General features: G+C 40.2%; 1 protein-coding gene and 1 pseudogene across 10 annotated transcripts in view; one reads left to right on the top strand and one right to left on the bottom strand.

Moving 5' to 3' along the window:
* The window catches only part of SAP130 (Sin3A associated protein 130), a 79,936-nt gene extending 72,737 nt beyond the window's left edge, over positions 1 to 7,199 (top strand). For all 10 annotated transcript variants that reach the window (XM_019469485.2, XM_019469492.2, XM_019469488.2 and 7 more), the window contains 3 exons: positions 4,673 to 4,776; positions 5,880 to 5,993; positions 6,253 to 7,199. In XM_019469485.2, coding sequence (XP_019325030.1) covers positions 4,673 to 4,776; positions 5,880 to 5,993; positions 6,253 to 6,411 — 377 coding nt within the window. In that variant the 3' untranslated portion in view covers positions 6,412 to 7,199. The remainder of the gene's footprint in view (positions 1 to 4,672; positions 4,777 to 5,879; positions 5,994 to 6,252) is intronic.
* Positions 7,200 to 15,129: 7,930 nt separating this feature from the next.
* Positions 15,130 to 23,704, bottom strand: LOC109278838 (archaemetzincin-2-like; annotated as a pseudogene).
* Between the last annotated feature and the right edge of the window lie 1,220 nt (positions 23,705 to 24,924).

Here is a 24,924-nt window from a genome sequence, read left to right as displayed (position 1 = left end):
AAGATGCTCAACATCTCTCATCACCAGGGAAATGCAAGTCAAAACCACAGTGAGCTACCACACCTCACGCCTGTCAGAATGGCTAAAATCAAAAACAAAAGAAGCAAATGTTGGGGAGAATGTGGAGAAAAAGCAACCCTTGTGCACTGTTGTTGGGAAAGCAAACTGGTGTGGCCATTGTGGAAAATAGTATAGAGGTTCCTTAAAAAATTAAAAATAGAAGGACACCTGGGTGGCTCAGTCGGTTGAGCCACTGACTCTTGATTTCAGCTCAAGTGTCATGATCTCATGGTTTGTGGGTTCGGGCCCTGCATCAGGCTCTGCACTGATGGTGCAGAGCCTGCTTGAGATTCTCTCCTTTCTCTCTGCCCTTCCCCTGTTCACACACGCTCGCTCGTTCTCCTGCTCTCTCAAAAATAAATAAATAAACCTTTTTTTTTTTTTTTTTTTTTTTTTTATTAGAAATAGGGCGTCTGGGTGGCTCAGTCAGTTAGGCATCTGACTTCATCTCAGGTCATGATCTCATAGTTCCAGAGTTTGTGCCCCGCGTTGGGCTCTGTGCTGACAGCTTAGAGCCTGGAGCCTGCTTTGGATTCTGTGTCTCCCTCTCTCTCTGCCCCTCCTCCACTCGTACTCTGTCTCTCTCAAAAATAAACATTAAAAAAAATTAGAAGAATTATCATATCATGTAATTCCACTATTGGGTATTTACCCAAAGAGTATGAAAACACTAATTTGAGAAGATTTATGCACTCCTATATTTATTGCAGCATTATTTACAATAGCTGAATTATGGAAGCAACCAAGGTGTCCATTGATAGAGGAATGGATAAAGATGTGAGATATATACCCAAGGGAATATTACTCAGCCATAAAAATGATTGAAAGCTTGCCATTTGTAACAACATGGATGAATCTAGAGGGTATAATGCTAAGACAATGCTAAGTGCCATATGATTTCACTCATGTGGAATTTAAAAACACAAAACAGGGGCACCTGAGTGGCTCAGTCGGTTAAGCATCTGACTTCAGCTCAGGTCGTGATCTCACAGTTCGTGAGTTCAGGCCCCGCGTTGGGCTCTGCGCTGACAGCTCAGAGCCCGGAGCCTGCTTCAGATTCTGTGTCTCCCTCTCTCTCTGCCCCTCCCCCGTTCATGCTCTGTCTCTCTCACTCTCAAAAATAAATAAATGTTAAAAAAAAACAATAACAACAAAGAAAGAGACAAACCAAGAAACAGACTCTTAATTATAATTCTAGAACAAACTGATGAAACAGATTGTTACTAGAGGGAAGTTGGGGAGGAGGGATGGATGAAGTAGGTACAGGGGATTAAGAGTACACTTCTGGGCTGCCTGGGTGGCTCAGTCGGTTAAACATCCGACTTCAGCTCAGGTCATGATCTCATGGTCTGAGTTCAAGCCCCGCGTAGGGCTCTGTGCTGACAGCTCAGAGCCTGGAGCCTGCTTCAGATTCTGTGTCTCCCTCTCTCTCTGCCCCTCCCCCACTCATGCTCTGTCTCAGAAATAAATAAACGTTAAAAAAAAAAAAAGAGTACACTTCTGATGAGCACTGAGAAATGTATAGAATTGTTGAACCACTATATTGTACACCTAATACTAATATAACTGTATGTTAATTATACTGGAGTGTGTACCCCTCATAGTCTTTGATGGCGTTGTCACTTCCCCTCTGTATCTCCTCTCATAACTGCATTCTAATCCTGAGAAACATCAGACAGATCCACATAGAAAGGCATCTTTCAAAATTCCTTGACCAGTACCCTTCAAAACTGTCAAGGTCATCAGAATCAAGGACAGTCTGAGAAACTGTCAAGCCAAGAGCTAAGGAGACATAATATTTTCATTAGGTCCTAGAATGGAAAATGACCATAAAATGTATTTGTTTGTTTGTTTGTTTGTTTGTTTGTTTATTTTGAAAGACAGAGTGTGAGTGGGGGAAGGTCAGAGAGAAAGAGAGAGAGGGAATCCTAAGCATGCTTCACACTGCCAGCACAGAACCCACAAAGCATGAGATCATGAGACCTGAGCAGAAACCAAGAGTCAGACGCTTAACAGACTAAACCACCGAGACACCTCCATAACATTTATTCCTATACTATGGGAACCCACTGTTCCTAGGAGTGCCTTTAGGTTTCAGCTTCATAGTCTGTGGCACATGGAGCCTGTTGCTTTGGAAAAAGATTAGAAACTACCTGTTTTATGGCCTGTTCCCCACCCCCCGCCCCAGGTAGAATCTCTGAGCAAGGACTCTGGAGGTGGGGTGGGGACAATGGCAACCTTCTCTCTGAAGGTGAGCAACCTTCTCTAGGAGGTGAGCATCCAGTGGAAGGGAAGAGGAGTGAGCAGCCTGGGGTCCTCTTGGCTTGCTTCTCCTAGCATAAAACCATCACTTCAAAAAGCGGGAAAAGGGTTCCCAGGGCCCCAGTGTTCTTAGCACACTTGCCTTGGGTACAGTCTCCATTCTGGACTAGGGATTGAACAGAAGAGAACCCCTGCATCTCAGTTGTACACACCTAGTACTTAGCGTCAGCAGCAGGTAGCAGGGGTCAGGATGGGAAATCCTGATGACCTGCTTCTCCTGGGAAGATCGCCTTCCACCTGGTAGCTGGAGGGAAGGGAACCCCATGTTCTGGGCTGCTACAGTCTGCATGGGGTATCCACCTCACTGAGCTGGGAGAGAAACAGAGAAATGGTCTTGATTCAGATACCACGCCCTCTCTGTTCTTACCACAGATGTGCTTAAATATATGTTGCATGAGTAGAGTTGCATTTCTGTTTTCCCTTAATGTGCCTTCCCAGAGGTTTAAATAGTTACTAAAATTTTCTCTTTCACTGGAGAGACAGTGGTGCACTGTCATTCCACAAGTCAGTTGTCTTGCACACTTTGCCCAGCTAGCTGCTCAGGAAGGCAATTTGCCAGTGTCATAAAAACCGGAACATACACTTACCATATGACCTTACACTCCTGGGCATTTACCCAGAAAAGTGAAAACCTGTGTCCACACAAAAATCTGCACAGCTGTTCATAGCAACTTTTGTTGGAGTAGCCAGAAACTAGAACGTACTTATTGGCCATTTGTATATCTTTTTCGGAGAAATGTCTGTTTGGATCCTTCGACTTTTTACACGATTTATCTCTGTATTATGGAGTTGTAAGAATTTTTCATATGTTCTACATACAAGTCTCTTATCAGATGTATCCCTGTACCATCTTTGCAGTTTCCTCTGAGTCCATCATTATTTCAAAGTAAAGAGTTTTTTTTAATGTCTAAAATGAAATACCCAAGTACAGTACACCCAAGTACTGGTGAAATCTAAATAGGCTGCATCATCATCATGGTTGTGGCATTGTACTGTGGTTTTACAAGATGTTACCACTGGGGGAAACCAGGTAGAGTAGTTAGGATCTCTGTGTTATTTCTTACAACTTCATGTGAATCTCCAATTGCCTCAAAAGTTTAAAAAGTCTTTAAATCATATGCACGCTAATATTTACCTACTAGGTAGTTTTGTTTTTTTTTTAAGGTTTATTTTTGAAAGAGACAGAGTACAAGTGGGGAAGGGGCAGATAAAGAGGGAGACAGAGAATCCAAAGAAGGCTCCAGGCTCTGAGCCATCAGCACAGAGCCCAATGCCGGGCTCCAACTTGTGAACCGCAAGATCATGAGCAAAAGTTGAATGCTTAACCCACTGAGCCACTCAGGTGCCATGGGGGGGGGGGGGGGGGGGTTAATTGATAAACTTCTTAAAGCAGTTTTAGGTTCACAACAAAATTGAATGGAAGGTACGGGGATTCCCATGTACCCTCAGCTCCACACATGCACAGCCTCCCGCACTATCAACATCCCCACCACAATGGTAGATTTGGTGTGTTTGATGAACATACATGAACACATCATTATCACCTAAAGTTCATCACTTACATTAAGGCTTAGTATTGGTGTTCTATATTCTGTGGGTTTTGACAAATACATAGACAGTCTTTTCAAGAATATTTTTTTAAATAATAAAGTAAAATTTTTAAAATATTTTAAAATAATTTTTAATGATCTGTTAATCTGTAAATACATTTTAAGTTATAGCTAAACAGTAATTAAAACTTCACATACACAGCTAGACTCATCTTTGACAAGTACCCCTCTATCCTAGTTTATCCCTCCCCAGTCCAGATGATACGTTTCATATTTATTTTACTACAGTTCTGGTTACTGGACTTTTCTATCCAAATGTGAAATGTTATACAAATTTGATTCCTTTCATTTCTCCAACATCTAGATAACAGCAAAACTCTTCTAAAACTTCATGCCCAGTTCTCCACAGGCTTGGAAGCATCACACATGAGCAAGGGCTCTAAGCAACCACAGACCAGTTCCCTTCCTTTAAGAGATTAAAACATTAATTTGCTCTCTTTTGAACTCTCTAGATTAGCAGAGTACGTCATTATGGCATTCTTCGGGGATGAACAAAAGGAGAAACTTTGATTCATGTTGTGACCTCTATTCCTAATGACTTCAATGCAAAGGAGTTATTTAAGTAAAGATATTTAAGTGAAGACATTCTTGATAACATAGTAGCACCTCAGCAGCTTGAACCCGAATTCTTTTAGCTTTATAAAAATTGAAATACACTTTTTATTTTTTTATGGCTCCAGAAGAGAAGAAAGCTATGCTGCAGGAAATAGCTAACCAGAAAGGGGTGTCCTGTCGTGCTCAAGGCTGGAAAGTTCACCTCTGTGCCGCTCAGTTGCTACAGCTGGTAGGTGGAGTTCTAGTAAAGTTGTTATGTCCTGCTGACATGAGGAACAGGTGCCAGAGGCATCCGTATTCATAGTGTTTCCTTTTGAGTAATTCTGAAGCATTTCCATCTGGGTGATGGCAGAGTTTTTACGTATAATACGTAATATTATAATTATTATATCTATCCCAGAGATAGAGTTCAAACATATCTTAGTCTGATGCCCGGAACCAAAATATATTGAACAACTGTGGGTGTAAGACCCACAGTTAAGCTTCAGTATTTTGTGTTGCCATGAATCTGAAACAGAGAGCCTCGAGTGACCTGACTGTAAACCCTTGCTGCCTACAATGCTCCTTATCACGGGAACCAGGCTCAGCTCCCACCTCTTCCTGATTAGTGGGATTTATTTCCCTGCCAGTTTGCAATATTGTTCAAATAAGCTGTCCCATCCTCCCATGGGAACTAGGGGACACCTCTCCCTCTTGATACTACAAAGCCTGCCTCCTACAGCCCCTGCTTGTTCACTCTGTTCCTGAGTGCAGCCCCTGCGTGGCCCTGCATGGTGTGTGATGTCCTCCTCCCCTGGGCTGTGAGTATATCGACTAGTAAACTGCTGTTGATCTCATGTGTGTCCAGTGTTGGCTGGTGTTACGTGTCCATTTCCATCACCCTAGGGCGGGAGTCCTTCTTCACCAAGAAGGTGAAGGGGCACCAGTCAAAACAACCTCATGAAGTTTTCCATCTTTGGAGTAGCACTGATGTGAAGAACATGGTCTATTATGAGTATCTAAAAATAAAGTAGTGCTGTGGCTACTTTTTGTACTTTAGAAAAGCATATTCTCTGAAACCTTTAGACTCTTTTTTTAGAGCAGTTGTGAATTCAGGGCAGTATTTAAAAGTTATCCTTGAAGATGGACTCTGTGACGCAGTGTTCTGTTAATCGTTGTTGAACAGTTTCCCTTGCTCTACATTAGCGCCCTAGTCCTCGGGAGAAAGGATCCTATCACCCACACAGTTCTCACACCAGTTTACAGAAGTGATTCAAGGTGGGTGCATCTGCCTGACGTTACTCAGGAAAAGTACCTCTGAGGTCATGATGCCCTTCCTCTTGTGTGTTGCAGACAAATCTGGAGCATGATGTTTATGAAAGACTCACCAACCTACAGGAAGGGATTATCCCAAAGAAGAAGGCGGCCACTGATGATGATCTGCACCGAATAAACGAACTGATACAGGTTTGATTGAGCCCTTCCCTCTGACCATCCAGTTTAGGGGGTTATCCCTACGCAATGGTCTTACTTCTCCCATTTCCCTACCTCTTTCACTAACTTATTTAATAAAAACCTACTGTTTACTTCAGCCTGCAATACCAAGAAAGACTAAAACGTTTTTTTATATGACAGCCTCAGAATGGCCTCAGTCCAAAGGTGAAAAGTTATTTAAAAGCCTGGTGGTCTCCTGATTACCAATTGGTGATGATGTCTTCTGTTGCAGGGAAATATGCAGCGGTGTAAACTTGTGATGGACCAGATCAGTGAGGCCAGAGACTCCATGCTTAAGGTTTTAGATCATAAAGACCGTGTCCTGAAGCTTCTAAACAAGAATGGGACTGTCAAGAAGGTGTCAAAATTGAAGCGAAAAGAGAAAGTCTAGACCCAGAAGAATCAGGACTTTGGAAACAGAATTTATGAAGAATGATGGTGCGGGTGGGGGGAGGGTTTTGGTTCTTTTCAAAATGGAACATTGAAAAAAAGGAAGTGTTCCTTAATTCACACAAGAAAGCAGAGGGACCCATGGTACCCAATGGCACAAACGGATCAGAGCTGTTCTGATGCAGTGAACTCCATTCTCTCTTTCAGGCATATCCCTCTTAAACTCGCTGTGTCACAAACGACTCCTGATGCATCGGTGTCTGCCAGTGAGAATCAGTGACACAAATGAGTGGCTGGCAGTTTTCAGCCTTCTGGTTTATAAATTGTATTTATCTGACGGATTCCTGCAGGACCCATACTGAGCCTGGACTGAAAGTATCCACTTGGACCATCTGTTATCTCTCTACACTGAAAAATCAAACCTCTTCCCCTCAGCCCAGCCAGTTCTTATCTGTCTGACCTTCAAATGCCTGAGCTGGCCTTTTACAGCAGTGTCATATGGCACCAAGAGACTTGCCACATCTCACACTCTAAAGGGTTTGAACTATTAATTCTTGTCATTTTTTTAAAGAACCATTTCAAAGTGAAATTGTTATATTGTCTGTCCTGCGTGTGTCAGAGTTGGGTTTTTGTGGAGGTTCCGAGCAAGCAACATCTGAAGTTGCTCTGAGATCCTTGTTCTGAAGTACACTCTCAGTTATCTGTACTTCGCGTAGCTGGTGTGATGCTGTTGATTGTATGTACCGCACATCTCCCAATGTTAATAAAGGACTCAAAGAGGTTTTTGTACATGAGCAGTTTGCATCTTTTTATCAAGTGAATCAGGGCTGTGCTGTCCACCATGTGTGTATCCTACTGTAATTTCTCACGCATTGTTGAGAGTTGACTCTGCTAAAGTTTTGTTTTTCCGTATGAGTGAGTTCCTCTTATCCTGGTGTTTTGAAGAGGTCACAATGGCTCTTGGTTGTCATAAATACAAGACTGTGTTTTGTCCCATTGCAGGCACAAATTGGTCAAATTACAGGACTGAGGCTGCAGGAGTGGGGTAGGGCTGCCAACGATGGTGGATTTTCTTCACACGTTTGCTCTTGCTTCCTCCGAGCCACCTGAGTGGTGTAGTGGCTAGGCCTGCTTCCTTTGAGCACCAGCCGCCACCTCTGTCCCTTCCAGCTGGATGTTCTTCCTTAGGACATGGGTTGCCAACTTGAGCCTGAAGCTCACCTCTTTGCCCCGACCCAAATAGATTTAAGATGGGGAGTCTGTGCCAGTTCTGCCCTGGTCTTTGGGACTAACACTCTGCCTCACCTGCAACAAGCTTCCTCCAGTTGGAACGGTAAGCTCCCATCTGCTATGGCACTGGAGAAGAAACAAAGCAGGCTTCTGGTTAGGCCACATAGGCCTGGGTAGCCTAGGCCAAGAAGCCCTCAGAATAATCAAGGCTATTCCACTAGAGGTGTGGAGCCAACTTTAAAAGGTATTATTGGTTGCTTGCTAGACACCAGTGCTGGAAGCATGTTCCTTTGCCTCAGTTTCTCTTCTGTGCACACATTGCCCCCATGGTTTCATGTGGTGTGCTGGCTGTGATTCATGTACTTGGGATCCTGCATTACAGACCTGTTCTGTCTAAAAGTATTGTCACCTCACTTTAAACAAAACTTAACCCTGGTCAAAGGAGCTTGTCAATGCAGGTTAGAACAATAGTGTTTTCAGTACTTCCTTGCCTTATACTGTCAGAAGTTGGGAGAGGCAGGGGGATGAGTCTTGTCACGTGTATTTGCCCATTTCACCATTCCCACAGTCAAGGTCATATCCATCAGACCCAGTAGTTTCTCCTCATGCCTCTGATTTCTTCCCTCTCACCCCTACCTGCCTCCCTATCTTTAGACAAACACGAGTCTGCCCTCTTGTCACTGGATTCGTTTGTGTTTTCTGGAATTGTATATGAGTGAAATCATACAATATATTCTTTTTCGAGGGAGGGTGTCTGCGTGCTTTACTCAGCATAATGGAAATTTTTCCTGAAATTCATCCATGTTTCTATAGGTCATTGCTTTTTGTTGCTGAGTACCAAGCTCTCCACTGCATGGATGTTTCACAAGTTGTTTTATCCGTTCACCTGTAGGAAGACTTTCGAGTTGTTAGCAGGTTTTGATATTATAGATACAACTGTTCTGTACATTTCTTTGTATGGACATATGTTTTAATATTAAAGTACTTCTGCTTTCCAGGGGTTTATAAGCAAGAGATAATCCAGAGACCAGGCTTTTGTTCCAGAAAACTATCATTCACAAACTTAAAGATTAGAAAGAATTGGAAATATATTTGGGGTAAGGCTTGGATTTGGCTCCTGTTCTCTACATTGGAAAATCAAAGAAACATAAAACTGGGGAAAAAAAGTTTTAACCTATCTGCTTTGTCTAGAAAATCTTTCATATATATTTTTTAACACAGATATTTCAAAACCCCGTTAAATAGAAATATGCCTTATAGTATTTTCATTTTCAGTGTTTTTATCACAGTAATAATATAGAATCACACAATTTTAGAGTTTAAAAGCTATTTAAAGATTCTCAACCTGGGAAAAAATGGACACCTTTTGAAAGGATTATTTTTTGGTACTTTTTTATTGTAAAATACAACACAGATAAAGAAAACTACATGAAACAAGTGTATAGCTTCATAAATTTTTTAAAAAAACAGCTTTGAAATTACCACCCAGGGTAAAAACTAGAACTCTGTTGGTCACCTCAGAAGCCCCACCACTGCCCCATCCCAGTCACAACCCTCTACCTCCCCGCAAACAGCCACTATCTTGACTTTTTCAAATAACCAATGTTACTGTGATACAATTATGTGGAGTAAAATACCCAAATCTTAGCTTTATAGTTTTATGCATTTTGACAAATACATAAACGTTTAGCTAACATCTGAATACAGGTATGTGTGACATCACCATAACCCCAGAAAGATGACCCCTTTGTAGCCAACACACCTCTGCCCCTTACCAAGGTAAACAGCTCATCTGTACATTATCACAGATTAGTTTTGTCTGTCCTTGACTTCATATAAATGCAGTCATAGAGTATGTGCTTTTTTGTGTCTTATTTTGAGATTCATCCATTTGTTGTACGTATCATAAATCGTTCCTTTTTACTGCTGAGTGGTATTCTGCTGTGTAAATATGCAAGTTTACTCATGTCCCTATTGAAGGACATCTTGCTTGCTTCTGGTTTTTGACCATTGTGAATAAAGCTGCTTGCTATAAACATTTGCACACAGGTTTTGTGTGGAAATAAATTTTCAGATCAGTTGGGAAAAAAACGAAGAATGTGATTGCTGGCTCACGAGGTAAAACTGTTTATTTTTGTAAGAAACTCCCAAACTGTCTTCTAAAGTGACTGTCCCATTTTACATTATCATCAGCCATCAGTGACAGTTCTTGTTGCTTGGCATCCTCTCCAATGTTTAGTGTTGTTGCCTTCTGGATTTTAGCCATTCTAATAGATAAATAGTGGTTTCCTGCCTTTATGCATAATGACATGATAATCACTTGTCATATGCTCATTTGCCATCTTTATACCATTTTTGATGAGGTGTCTGTTCAGATCTTTGCCCATATGTTAATTAGGTTGTTTTCAGATTGAGTTTTAAGAGTTCTCTGTATTTTTAGGATACCAGTCCTTTTTCTGAAAGGTATGCATTTTGCGAATAGTTTATTGCTATCTATAGCATGTCTTTCCATTTACTTAACAGTGCCTTTAGAAGAGCAGAAGTTTTCAATTTTAATAAAGTACAACATCAATTTCTTTTTGTGTGTGTGGATCATGCTTTTGGGTTATATCTAAAGACTGCCAAACCCAAGGTCATCTAGATTTTTCTCCAATATTTTGTTATAGGAGTTTTATAGTTTTGTGTTTTACATTTTAGGTCTGTGATCCATTTTGAGGTAATTTTTGTGACAGTGGTAAGGTCTGTGTACATGTTTGTGCTTGTGTATTTCCAATCCCAGCACCATTTGTTGAAAAGACCATCCCCATTAAATTACCTTTGCTCCATTTGTCAAAGATCAATTGACTGTATTTGTGTGGCACTATTTCTGGGCCCTCTCTTCTGTTCTTCTGATGTACTTGTGTATCATCTCACCACCAGCACCGCTCTGTTTCAATCACCATAGCTTTTTTTTTTTAATTTTTTTAAATTTTTATATTTTTTAAAAAATTTTTTAATTAATTTATTTCTGAGATACAGATAGAGACAGAGGGTGAGCAGGGGGGGGAATGGAGAGAGAGGGAGACACAGAATCCGAAGCAGGCTCCAGGCTCTGAGCTGTCAGTACAGACCCCAATGTGGGGCTCAAATTCATGAACCACGAGATCATGACCTGAGCCAAAATCGAGTCAGACGCTTAACCGACTGAGCCACCCAGGCACCCCTTAATCACCATCGCTTTATAGTCCTGAAGTTGAGCAGTATCGGTTCTCCAACTTGGTTCTTCACTGTTGTGTTAGCTATTCTGGGTCTTTTGTCTTTTCATATAAATTATAGAATCTGTTAATATGTATGGAATGCTCTGCTGGAATTTGGATGGAATCTATAATCCAATTGGGAGAGAATTGGCATCCTAATAATGTTGGATGTTCTAGTCCATAAATACGGATACCTCCATTTAGTTAGGTGTTTTATTTTTTCATAAGAGTTTTGTAATTTTCCTCATATACATTTGTACATATTTCATTAGATTTATACTTAAGTATTTCATTTTATGTGTATGCTATTATAAATGGTACTGTGTTTTCAAATTGTAATTGTTCACTAGTAGTGTATAAGAAAGCAATCAACATCTATATACTATTAACCTTATATGCTGTGGTGTTCCTATATTAACAGAAGTGCTTTTGCCAACTTCTTGGGACTTTCTACATCAACAGTGCCATCTGTAAACAAATACAGTTTTATTTCTTCTTTCCCAATCTGTATAAGTTTTCTTTCTTTTTCCTGTCATATTGCAGTAGATAGGACTTCCAGCAAGATGTTGAATAAGAGTGGTAAGAGGTCCAATAAAGACTGCATTGGCTTCTTCTGCCATTAAAAAACAAAACAAACAAACAACAACAACAACAGCAAACAGTGGTAAGAGGGAGTATCCTTCTTTGTTTCCAATCTTAGGGATAAAGTGTCCAGTTTCTCACCATTAAGTACGATGTGAGAGAAGGGGCTTTTCTAAAAGTTCTTGATTAAGTTGAGGAAGTTCTTTGTTGCTAGTTTTCTGAGAGTTTTCAATCATAGAATGGATGGTGGGTTTTGTCATATGTTTTCCTGCATCACTGGTACAATCATATGAGTTTATTTAGCATGTTGATTTAATAGATTACATTAATTGACTTTTTAAATTGCTGAACCAGCCAATCAAACCAGCATACCTGGAATAAATTCCACTTGGTTATGATGTATAGTTCTTTTTATACATTGTTAGTTTCAACTTGCTGACGTTTAGTTACATCTATGTTCATGAAAGAACATATGATTTATTTTTTATACTTCTCTTTATCAGTGTCAGGGTGATGCTGATGTCCTAGAAGGATTTAGGAAGTGTTCTCTCTGCTTCTGTTTTTTGGGGAGAAGTGTAGAGAATTGGTATAATTTCTTCCTTAAATGTTTGGTCAGATTCACCGGTGAAAACATCTGGATCTGGTACTTTGTTTTTTGGAAATTACCAATTATTGATTCAATTTTTAAAATAGATACAGGCCTATTTCTCCTTGTGTGAGTTTTGGCTATTTCTTTCAAGGAATTTCATTATTTCATCTAAGTTAGTAAATTTGTGGGCATGGAGTTTTTTGCAGACGTCCTTTTTGGGTTTTTTGGGTTTTTGTTTTTGTCGTTTTAAGATTTCATTTTTAGAAGCACCTGAGTGGCTTAGTCAGTTAAGCATCCAACTTCAGCTCAGTTCATGATCTCACAGTTTGTGAGTTCAAGCCCAGTGTCGGGCTCTGTGCTGACAGCTCAGGGCCTAGAGCCTACTTTGGATTCTGTGTCTCCCTCTCTTTCTCCCCCTCCCCTGCTGACACTCTGTCTCTCAAAAATAAACACTAAAAAATTTTTATAAGGCTTTATTTTTAAGTAATCTCTGCATCCAACATGGAGCTTGAACTCACAATCCTGATATCAAGAGTCACATGCTCCACCAACTGAACTAACCAAGCATTCCTTTATTATCTTTTTCATGTCCATGGGATCAGTAGTGATACCTTTCCTTTTTTGTTGTTGTTTGGATTTTGAGGGGTGCCTGGGTGGCTCAGTAGGTTAAGCATCTGACTCTTGATTTCAACTCAGGTCATGGGATTGAGCACCATGTTGGGTTCTGCACTGGGCATGGAGCCTGCTTAAGATCCTCTCTCTTTCCCTCTGCACCCCCCTTCTCAAATTTTTTTTTTTTTTTTTTTTTTGAAATGGGGCATCTGACTGGCCTACTCAGTAGAGCATGTGACTCTCAATCTCAGGGTTGTGAGTTCAAGCCTCATGTTGTGTGTAGAGATTACTTAAAAATAAAATCTTAGGGCGCCTGGGTGGCTCAGTTGGTTGGGTGGCCGACTTCGGCTCAGGTCATGATCTCGCGGTCCGTGAGTTCGAGCTCCGCGTCGGGCTCTGTGCTGACAGCTCAGAGCCTGGAGCCTGTTTCAGATTCTGTGTCTCCCTCTCGCTGACCCTCCCCTGTTATGCTCTGTCTCTCTCTGTCTCAAAAATAAATAAAACATTAAAAAAAATTTTTTTTAAATAAAATAAAATCTTAAAACTTTGAATTATAATTCACATAACATACAGTTCACCTACTTGAAGTGTATAACTCAGTGACTTTCACTATATTCAGAGTTGTGCATCCATCCCATAATCAATTTGAGAATATTTTCATTGCCCCCAAAATCAGCCCTGTACCCAGAACCACTACTCCAATTTAGGAGTTGAATCCATTTTTGAGTTAATTTTTGCATCTGATGTGAAGTAAAGGGTCCAACTTCCTTCTTTTGCCTATGGCTTACCAGTCTTCCCTGCCATGTATTGAAAAGGCTTCTTTCACCTCATTGAATTGTCCTGGCAGTTTGTCAAAGATGAGTTAATTATATATGTGAAGAATTACTTCTGAACTGTCAATTTATTTCTTAAGATTTTATTTTTAATCTCTATACCCAATGTGGGGCTTGAACTTACAACTCCAAGATCAGGAGTTTTATGCTGTACCCCACTGAGCCAGCCGGACGCTCCTGATCTCTCAATTCTATTCCCTTGATCTGTATGTCTAAACTTAGGGCATGCTATCTTATTTACCTCAACTTTTTAAAAAATGTTTTCAATGTTTCTATTTATTTTTGAAAGAAAGCATGCACACAAGTGGGGGAGGAGCAGAGAGAAGGAGACAGAGGATCCAAAGCAGGCTCTGCACTCACAGCAGAGAGCCCGATGTAGGGCTTGAGCCCACAAACCTTGAGATCATGGCCTGAAGTCAGACGCTTAACTGACTGAGCCACCCAGGGGCTCCATTGTTTACCTAAACTTTATAGGAAGTTTTGAATTTGGGAAGTGTGAGTTCTCCTTTTTGTTACTGTTTTTCAAGATTGTTCTGGCTATCCTAGGTCCTTTGAATTTCCAGGTCAATTTGGGATTAGCCTCTCAGTTTCTGCAAAGAAGCTGTCTGGGATTTTGATAGGTACTATGTTGAATCTGTAGATAAATTTGGGAAATTTTGCCACCTTAATATTAAATCTTCTCATCTATAAACATGGACTGTCTTTCCATTTATTTGTACTAATTTAATTTCTTTCAACAGTATTTGGTAGTATTCAGAGTAAAAGTTTTTCATTTGTTAAACTCAGATACAACTGATTTTTTATGGTATTAATTATTTATATTAAAGCAGCTTGACTGAAATATAATTCACACACTGTATAGTTGACCCATTTAAAAAGTACAATTGAGGGGTGCTGGGGTGGCTCATTGGTTAAGCTTCCCACTCTGGATCTTGGCTCAGATCATGATCTCACGGTTCATGAGATCAAGCCCCATGTTGGGCTCTGCACTGACAGTGCGGAGCCTGCTTAGGATTCTCTCTCTCCCTCCCTTTCTGTCCATCCTCCCCTTTCAAAATAAATAAACATTAAAAAAAATTAAAATGTACAATTAAGTGTTTTTCTATATGTTGCATTATATATATGTATATATCACATTTTATCCATTTACCTGTTAAGGGACACTTCATTGTTATTTGTACCTTTTGGATTGTAAATAACTTCCTAGTTTGTTTTTGTTTCTGTTTTTGTTTTTGTTTTAAGTAGGCTCCATCCCCAGGGCTTGAACTCACAACCCTGAGATCAAGACCTGAACCAACTGAGCCACCCAGGCTCCCCGTGGATTGTAAATAATGTTCTAGTGAACACTGGCATACAAGTATCTGTTCAAGGGCTTTACTTCACTTTGGATATATATTTAGGAGTGGGATTTCTGAATCATATGAAAATTCTGTGTTGGGGCACCAGGGTGGTTCAGTCGGTTAAGCCTTGGACTTCGGCTCAGGTCATGATCTCACAGTTTGTGAGTTCGAGACCCATGTCGGACACTGTGCTGACAGCTCAGAGCCTGGAGCCTGCTTCTGATTGTGTCTCCCTCTCTCTCTGCCCCTCCCCCGCTCACACTTTCTCCATTAAGGTTTCCTCAAGTTTTGCCAAATTCACGTTATCCTCCTGACTGTGTTTTGGAGTGATTCACCATCAGTCCACCTCACCAGCACTTTGCATCTTTCTACAATATGTTGAAACCAGCAAACTGCAACTTGTGCAAACTGATGGGGCAAAGATTTAGGAGAGGTAGTTGGCTTTTTCTAAGTGGCTGGAGCCTCACATTAGACATACAAGGCCCTGACAGCGTTGCAGTCCATATTTGTGTGTAATCTCATTGACTAAAGTCTTATAAGATTGACGCAGCAAAATACTAGTCACTGTAGGTATAGAAGAGTTATCAGAAATTGAATCGTCACTTGATGTTTCCTGGATCTCTTTACTTTGTTCTTCCTATCATGAGCTATAAAAAGTCACTGCCATAACCTGGCAAAGCTGAATATTCCCACACCATCTGTCAAAGAGGCCTGTCCAAAGAAAAAATTCCAGGAATCTCTTGAGTAAAGATCAATTGTTGTTTTCCCCACAACAGAATGCATCTTCGGGTTTCTTTTTTGTTAAACCTTCACAATGTGCCCTGCATACATTTGTGGATTTTTTGCACTATTGTTGACTCTAACAATGCAGAAACAGGAAGTGTTTCTAGGAGTTTTACTGTGAACCCATAGAAAAGTTTGCACTGTAACGCTTGAGCCATGTAATACATTCTTAACTAGTAATTCTGGTGTTTCCTGGAGATCCAGTATATACCAGTGGACTGTATGTAAATACTGCATTTCTTTGGGGAGGGTGTCTTTCTACAAGGATCACTGAAAACCTGTTCAACATTGTCAGGAGCCTCATGATGGGAAGGGATCCGATCTGATTACAAATGCAAGGTGATGACCTATCAGAATGGCTAACATTAACAATTCAGGCAACAACAGATGTTGGCGAGGATGTGGAGAAAGAGGATCTCTTTTGCATCGTTGGTGGGAATGCAAGCTAGTGCAGCCACTCTGGAAAACAGTATGGAGGTTCCTCAAAAAATTAAAAGTAGAACTACCCTATGACCCAGAAATTGCACTACTAGGTATTTATCCAAGGGATACAGTGTGCTGTTTCAAAGGGACACATGCACCCCAATGTTTAGAGCAACTCTATCAACAATAGCCAAAGTATGGAAAGAGCCCAAGTGTCCATTGATGGATGAATGATAATGGATGAATGAATGGATAAAGAAAATGTGGTATAGATAGATAGATAGATAGATAGATAGATAGATACAGATATATATAGATATATATATATAGATATATATATATATATACACACACATACACACAATGGAGTATTACTTGGCAATCAAAAAGAATGAAATCTTGCCATTTGCAACTACGTGGATGGAACTGGAGGGTATTATGCTAAGTGAAATTAGAGAAAAACAAAAATCATATGACTTCACTCATAAGAGGACTTTAAGATACAAAATAGATGAGCATAAGGGAAGGGAAGCAAAAACAATATAAAAACAGGGAGGGGTACGAAACATAAGAGACTCTTAAATATGGAGAACAAACAGAGGGTTACTGCAGGAGTTGTGGGAGGCGGGATGGGCTAAATGGGGAAGAGGCTTTAAGGAACCTACTCCTGAAATCATTGTTGCACTATATGCTTGGATGTAAATTAAAAAACTAATAATTATAAAAGAAAAAATGCAAGGTGATGAGTCCAAAGAGAGCACTGTCTCTGGCTAGAAGGATTCACTCACCAAATGCTGTTCCTCAGCATCTAAGTTCTCATACTGTTACACAGTGCTGGATTCTTTGAGATGAGAGCTATTTTTAGTGTCTGTTCAGGTGGTCACACTGTTTCCATCTTTAGAGACAAAGGTTCCCATTGAAGTTTTTGCCTTGGACAGAAGTGTCTACACCTGGCCATAGAATTGTGTAGGATGCCTTCCCCACACCAGGCCTCAATGCCGCGCACTCACCTCCCACGGCAACCCTTGCACACCTCCATTTCTTCTTGCATTAGTTTGGGTAGAATATCCTTTTTATTTCCATAAAATTGATAGTAATGTCCCTACATTCATTTCTGATTTTTTTTTAATTTTTTTAATGTTTATTTGTTTTTGAGAGAGAGAGAGAGACAGTGAGTGGGGGAGAGGTAGAGAGAGGGAGACATAGAAGCAGGCTCTAGGCTCCGAGCTGTCAGCACAGAGCCCGACACAGGACTCAAACTCACGAGCCATGAGATCATGACCTGAGCCAAAGTTGGACACTCAACTGACTGAGCCACCCAAGTGCCCCATCATTTCTGATTTTAGTAATTTGAATCTTCTTTTATTCTTAGTCAATCTAGATAAAGGTTTTTGTTAATTTTGTTGATCTTTTCAAAGAACCAACTTTTAGTTTTGTTGATTTTCTCTTTCTGTTCTCTTATCTCTATTCTGTTTTTATTTCCTTCTGCTAGCTTTGGGATTAGTTCGCTTTTTTTTCCTAGCTCCTTAAGATGTACAATTAAGGTTACTGACTTGAGATATTCCTTTTTTCAGCATATACATTTACAACTATAAATTTCCCTCTGAGCACTGCTTGTGCTGCATTCTTTAAGTTTTGCCGTGTTGTGTTTCCACTTGTCTCAAGGTGCTTTCTAATTTCCCTTGTTAGTTGTTCTTGTGGTTAGTTAAGAGTGTTTGTTTACTTCCCACCTGTTTGTAAATTGTCCAGTTTTATTTCTTTTATTCATTTCCAGTTTCATTCTATTGCGATTGAAAAAGATATTGTATATGGTTTGAAGCTACTTAAATTTATTGAGACTTGTTTTGTGGCCTAACATATGGTCTCTTCTGGAGAATATTCCACATGTACCTGAGAAGGATGTGTAGCAACTCCTGTTGCTAAGTGTTCTGTATCTGTCTGTTAGGTCAGCTCAGTTTATAGTGTTGTTCACATTCTTGGTTTCCTTATTCATCCATCTGGTTGTTTCTATCCACTGTTGAGAGTGGCTAGTGTAGTCTCCAACTATTATTGTTGAACTATTTCCCCTTCAATTCTGTCAATTTTTCCTTCATATAGTTTTGGTGGTACTTATTTCTGGATATGTTTATAATTGTTATGTCTTCATGTATTTTATGAAATGTATTTTTTGCAGTGTACCATTTGGATTCCCTCCTTTCAGTTTCTGTATATATTATTTTCCTAGGAGTTACCTTAGGGATTACAATCAACATCCCAAATTTATGGTGTGCTTGGTGGTGTCCCACGCTCTTTAGACTGGTCACTTTCTTCATTTTGTTTTTCTTTCTACTCTTCTGGATAATTAATGTCTAATCTTCAAGTCCAGTGATCCTTTCTTCTACTTGCTTAAATCTACTATTGAATCCCTCTAATGAGTTTTTCATTTCAGTTATAGTACTTTTCAGCTCCAGATTTTTTTTTTGGTTGCTTTTTATAATTTCCATCTCCTTACTGATATTCTTATTTTGTTCAGACGTCGTCTTACTAATTTCCTTCAGTTCTTTGTCTATGGTTTGCTTTAGCTTATTAAACACGCTTAAGGGGGCACCTGGGTGGCTCAGTCGGTTAAGCGGCCGACTTCGGGTCGGGCCATGATCTCGCGGTCGGTGAGTTCTAGCCCCGCGTCGGGCTCTGTGCTGACAGCTCAGAGCCTGGAGCCTGCTTCAGATTCTGTGTCTCCCTCTCTCTGACCCTCCCTTGTTCATGCTCTGTCTCTCCCTGTCTCAAAAATAAATAAACGTTAAAAAAAAATTTTTTTTTAAAATAAACACGCTTAAGACTCTTGATGTAACATCTTTGACAAATAGCTCCAATATCGGAGCTTCTACAGGGATTATTTCTGTCAAACTCTTTATTTCCTGTGGATGGATCATATTTTTCTATTTCTTTGTTTTGTAATTTTTTGTTGAGAAGTGGACATTCTGAGCATCATGTTGTGGTAATTCTGGAAATCTAATTCTCTCACTTCTTAGGAGGGATTGCTGGGTTTTGCTTGTTGATGGCTGAAATCATCCTTTGTGGCTTTTCCATATGTTATTGCAAAGTGTGTCTTTTTTGTTGTGTGTGTTCACTGAAGTTTCCCTTCTATTGTCTCTACAGTCATCCAGTGACCTGACAAAGATTTCCTTAAATATGTGGCTCCTGAGAGAGAGAGAAATACATCCTATCTTTAAATTCTCTCATGGCTGGGAGGCACTTCAGCCCATGGGAGTTGAAACAATTACCAACTTCTGTGCCTGCCACCCATTGATCAAAAACAGCAATCAGAATGCACAACCCTGACTTTTGGAGGATAGAGTCATTCTTGCCTACTCTGGCTCCAACAAGCCACACTAGGAACATCAGCTGCTGACCCTGTGGCTGCCTGCTCCAAGGATAGGAAATGGTATCCCCTTTCTCACTAAAGTTGCAACTGACAAAATTTACCAACCTCTTCATCAAAGTGTCTGCTGGATGCTGCAAGTGTTCTACATACTCTGGAGTTACCACATAGTTGCTTCGGATGGTTCCCTGCCAACCTTGAGTATCGTGCCAGTGGAGAGATGGATTCCTGGCACTCACATCTTCCCTGATGTCACTACAGTGGATTTTTGTACAGTCAACTTGTGTCCTGCAAACCTGCTAAATTTGTTTATTAGTTCTAATTTTTTTTAATGGATTCCTTAGGATTTTCTGTATACAAGACCATGTCATCTACAAAGAGAGAGCTTTGCTCTTTCCTTTCCAGTCTGGACAACTTTTATTTCATTTTCTTGTCTAATTGTCCCAGCTGTAACTTTGAGTAAACATTGAATAAAAGTGTTGAGAGAGGATATCCTTCTCTTGTTCCTGAACTTAGGGAAAGGCATTTAGTAATTTACCCATTAAGTCTTAATGGGTTAGATATGGGTTTTTCATAGATATCCTTTATGAGGTTGAGTAAGTTCTTTTCTGTTACTCGTTTCTTGAGTGTTTTTATCATGAAAGAATATTGCAATTTTTTAAGGAATATTGCATTTTATCAAATGCTTTATCTATATCTATTGAGATGACCATGTGGATTTTGTTCTTTATCCTATTAATGTGATGTATTATGTTAATTGATTTTCAGATGTTAAATCAGCCTCGCATTCCTTGGGTATATCTCATTTGATCATGATGTATACTCCTTTTTATTAGTGAATGGATTTGATTTGTTAATTTTGGTTCTTAGGGTTTTGTTGTTGTTTGGGTTTTTTTAGTGTATAGTCATGAAAGATTTTGTGTGTGTGTGTGTGTGTGTGTGTGTGTGTGTGTGTGTGTGATGTCTTTGTCCATATTGTTATCAGGGTACTACTGGCCTCAGAATGAATTGGGAAGGGTTCTCTGCTCCCCTAACTTTTGGAAGAGTTTGTAAAGGATTTGTATTGGGGCGCCTGTGTGGCTCAGTTGGTTAAGCATCTGACTTCGGCCCAGGTCATGATCTCATAGTTTGTGAGTTTGAACCCCATGTCAGGCTCTGTGCTGACAGCTCAGAGCCTGGAGCCTGCTTCAGATTCTGTGTCTCCCTCTCTCTCTCTGCCCCTCCCAAGCTCATGCTCACACTCTGTCACTGTCAAAAATAAATAAACTTAAAAAAAAATTTTTTAAGGATTTGTATTAATTCTTCCTTAAACATGTATTAGAATTCATCAGTGAAATCATCTGATCCTGAGATTTTCTTTGTGGGTAGTTTTTTTTTTATTGCTATCTCAGTTTGCTTACTTACTATTGATCTATTCAGATCTGTTTCTTCTTGAGTCAGTATTGATAGTTTGTGTGTTTCTAAGAATTCATCCATTTACTCTAAGTAGATTTTTTGGATTAAAGTTGCCTCTAGTATTCCCTCATGATTCTTTTTAGTTCTGTAATGTTGATACTTTAACGTTTCCTCTTTAATTTCTGATAATAGTAGTTTGTGACTTCTGTTTTCTCCTTGGTCAGCCTAGTTAGAGTTTTGTCAATTTGATTGATATTTTTAAAGAACCAGATTTTGGCTCTGTTGATTTTCTCCATTGATTTCCTGTTGTCAATTTCATTTATTTCTGCAGTGATTTTAATTATTTCTATTCCTTTAGAAACTTGCTTTAGAAAGTTGCTATTCTTTCTCTGGTTTCCTAAATTGGAAGTTTATATTTTTTTAAATCTTAGATCTTTCTTTTTGTCTACTAATATGTGTTTAGAGCCATGAATTCCCTTCTAAACACTGCTTTCACTGAATTCCACAAATTTTGAAGTTTTGTATTTTCATTTATTTCAAAAGTCTTACCTTCTCTTGAGACTCTTTTGACCCACGTGCTATTTAAAAGTGTGTGGTTTAATCTCCCAATATTTTGGGATTTTCCAGCCATCTTTATGTTACTGATTTCTACAGTATTAAATTTGTTAAGATGTATTTTATGGCCCAGAATGTGATTGCTCTTAGTAAATCTACTCTGCCATTAATGGATGTCCCTATCTTGACAGTTATGGTAATCACATTTTTTAAATTTCCCCATAGTTTTAAGAACCAGTGTATATCTCTTAACATTACAGTCTGTCTTATCTGTTCTCTGTCTTTGATATACCTTTTAAATTTTTAGTAGGTGGCCCTTGTTTTTTTCTTAAAATTTATTTGTAAAATTTTTTTAATGTTTATTTATTTTTGAAGGAGAGAGAGAAAGAGCATGAGTGGGGAAAGAGCAGAGAGAGAGGGAGACACAGAATCTGAAGTAGGCTCCAGGCTCTGAGCTGTCAGCACAGAGCCCGATGCTAGGCTCTAACTCACAAACTGTGAGATCATAGACATGAGCCGAAGTCAGATGCTTAATGGACTGAGCCACCCAGGTGCCCTTCTTACAATTTATTTGTAAAAGCACTCAATCCTTTAAGTTCCCCGCATTTTGATTTTTTTGATTGTACTTAATACTATAGTTCAAACATGGTTTTCTGTCCAATGGATACAGAGTCTTGGTCAGTTCATATATTTTTTTTTTTTTTTGAAAGACTACTTATCGTATTGTGTTCTTTCATTAGGAGTTACTTATTGTCTGATTGTATCTTTTTATAGGAGCATCCTTAGGTTGGCTCTTGATTCTTTCTGATATGATTTTGCTATCTGGTATGGCAAGATATTCTAGACACATCTTATGTATATCCTGCTCTTTAGTCATTCTTCCAAGAATCTCTGGTTTTATTTACTAGGAAGCAGTATTTTCATAGCATAATCTAGGTAGTGTGGCACGACCATTGCTTTTGGGTTTGTAATTATTGCTAGGATCTTTTAGTAGACAGATACACAAACATGTTTAAGTAGTGTTTACTAGGTCCGTCTACTGTCAAGTTATCCCTCCCTCCTCCTTTCCATAATCGACTCTGTGGAAGCAAGTCTCTAAACATAGCTCACATTAAGGGGGTGAGGAATTAATCTCCATCTCCTTTAGGGGTCTCCTCTGACTTTTTAAATAGTTGTGCTGTACCTACAATGTCAGAACATACTGACAGCAGGTAGCATACTATACTCTCCCTTTTAACCCATGATTAATATTAATTTCTAGGGAAAAAAAAATATTGAATGCTTACCACCAGTCTTATGTCCATATCTCTCTAGTCATTTTGTTGCCTGAAACTTCCTCTCTAGTAGATTTCTCAAGAAGTCCTCATCGAGGGGCACCTGGGTGGCTCAGTTGGTTAAGCGTCCAACTTCGGCTCAGGTCATGATCTCACAGTTCGTGGCTCAAGCCCCGCATTGGGCTCTGTGCTGACAGCTCAGAGCCTGGACCCTGCTTCGGATTCTGTGTCTCCTTCTCTCTCTGCCCCTTTCCCACTCATGCTCTGTCTCTCTGTCTCTCAAGAATGAATAAACATTAAAAAAAATTTTTTAATAAAAAACTCTCACTTATAAATTAACTTTTACCATTTCAATAGCATGAAATTGGTATTTTTTTAAGGTACCATGCTGTTTATTTTTTTTAAGTTTATTTATTTATTTTGAGAGAGAGAGAACCAGGGGAGTTGGGGCAGAGAGAGGGCGATAGAGGATCCAAAGCAGGCTCTGAGCTGTCAGCACAGAGCCCAATGCGGGGCTCAAACCCACAAATCATGAGATCATGACCTGAGCTGAAGTCAGACGCTTAACCGACTGAGCCACCCAGGCGCCCCGCAGTTGGTATTTTTAAAGCACTGTCAGGGATTTGGGGTAGCAGGTTGCTGCAGTTATTGCCTTCAGGGTACAGATCATTCCTGCTTTCTCTTCTCATTACACCTATCTATATTCTCTTAGTTTTCCAAGCTGTACAACAAATTACCGCAAAGTTAGCAGGTTAAAACAACATTTATCATTTCAGTTGCCATGCTTCAGGAGTCTAGTATAACAGAACTACACGGCCTTGATCAGGGTCTCGCAAGGCTGCAATCATGGTACCAGCCAGGGCTGGGAGCCCATCTGAATCCTCCTCCAGCCTCACAGGTTTTTGGCAGAATTCATTCCTATGGAACTCAAGATGGCTTGCCCTTTCAAGGCCCAAGGAGTGTTTTTCTGGCTGTACAACATAAAAGGGAAGGTGGGTGTGGTAACCACAAAGGACTGCAGAATCAAAGCAAGCAGAATAGTCTGACTCACACAGACCCACGGCACTAGCCGGTTAATCATCGTGTTCCTAGAAACGAAATAAATAGGAAGCCTATGAAATTCTTACTTGGTCTGTATAAGCAGAAAAGTTCTAGGTCAAGTGAACAAAAGTCTAACTCAAATCATAAAATAGATCAATTCCCAGACTTGAGCCAGTTCCCAGACCAGGAACCCCTTGAACGAACCAGGGAAATGGGTCCCCTTGACCTTTACCAGATCCTTTACAGCCATTTACCTGGATAACTGTGCAGTGGGTAAAAGGAAACAATCAGACCACTCATGGATTACTGGACACTGGCTGTGAATAGGCATTGACTACAGGAAGCCCAAAACGTTACTGTGGCCCTCTGGTCAGAGTAGGGGCTCAAGGATCAATGAGATTTTAACTCAGGTCCATCTCACTGTGGGCCTAGTGGGTCCCCAAGCCCATCTTGTGGTGATTTCCCAGTTCAGAATACATAAATGGAACAGACATAGCTAGCAGCTGGCAGAATCGCCACATTTGCCCTCCAGCCTGTGGAGTGAGGGCTACCAGTGTGGGAAAAGCCAAGTGAAACCCTTAGAACTGTGCATACCTAGAAAGCACATCAGAAGCAACTCAGGGACACCTGGGTGACTTAGTTGGTTAAGCATCTGATTCTTGATTTCATTCAGGTCATGGTCTCAGCGTTCATGAGATTGAGCCCCACATCGAGCTCTGTGCTCACAGCGCAGAGCCTGCTTAGGATTCTCTCTCTTTCTCTCTCTCTCTCTCTCTCTCTCTCTGCTCCTCCCCTGCTCACATTCTCTCTCAAAATAAATATTTAAAAATATTTGTTAAAAAAAAGCCATTCAGCATTGCTGGAGGTACTGCAGACATCCGTGCAAGGACGTGAAAGGTGACTCCCAGCTCACCCTCACCCCCATTAAGCCCCCCTATGTGGCCCTTGCAGAAGACGGGTGGGTCTTAGGAAATGATACCAGATTATCACAAGCTAAAGCAGGTAGTGATTGGAAGCTGCTGTCCCAGCTGTGGCTTTGTTGCTTGTGCAAATTAACATCCCCTGGTGCCTGGCATGCAGCTATTGATCTGGTAAATTCCTTTTTCTCCACAACCTGTCCATAAGGCCCAGCAGAGCAAAGCAGTTTGCTTTCGGGTGGCAAGACCAGCAATACACCTGCACTGTCCAGGAGGACAACTCTCCAACCTCCTTGGATTTTGGAGGCAATGTACTCCTCATTTGGGTGTGTTACTCTGGCCC

Source organism: Panthera pardus, unplaced genomic scaffold (genome assembly GCF_024362965.1).
Source record: "Panthera pardus isolate Hobbes unplaced genomic scaffold, ASM2436296v1 HiC_scaffold_10, whole genome shotgun sequence".
In the NCBI taxonomy this organism is placed as follows: Eukaryota; Metazoa; Chordata; class Mammalia; order Carnivora; family Felidae; genus Panthera; species Panthera pardus.
This window is presented reverse-complemented; position numbering and strand designations above follow the sequence as displayed.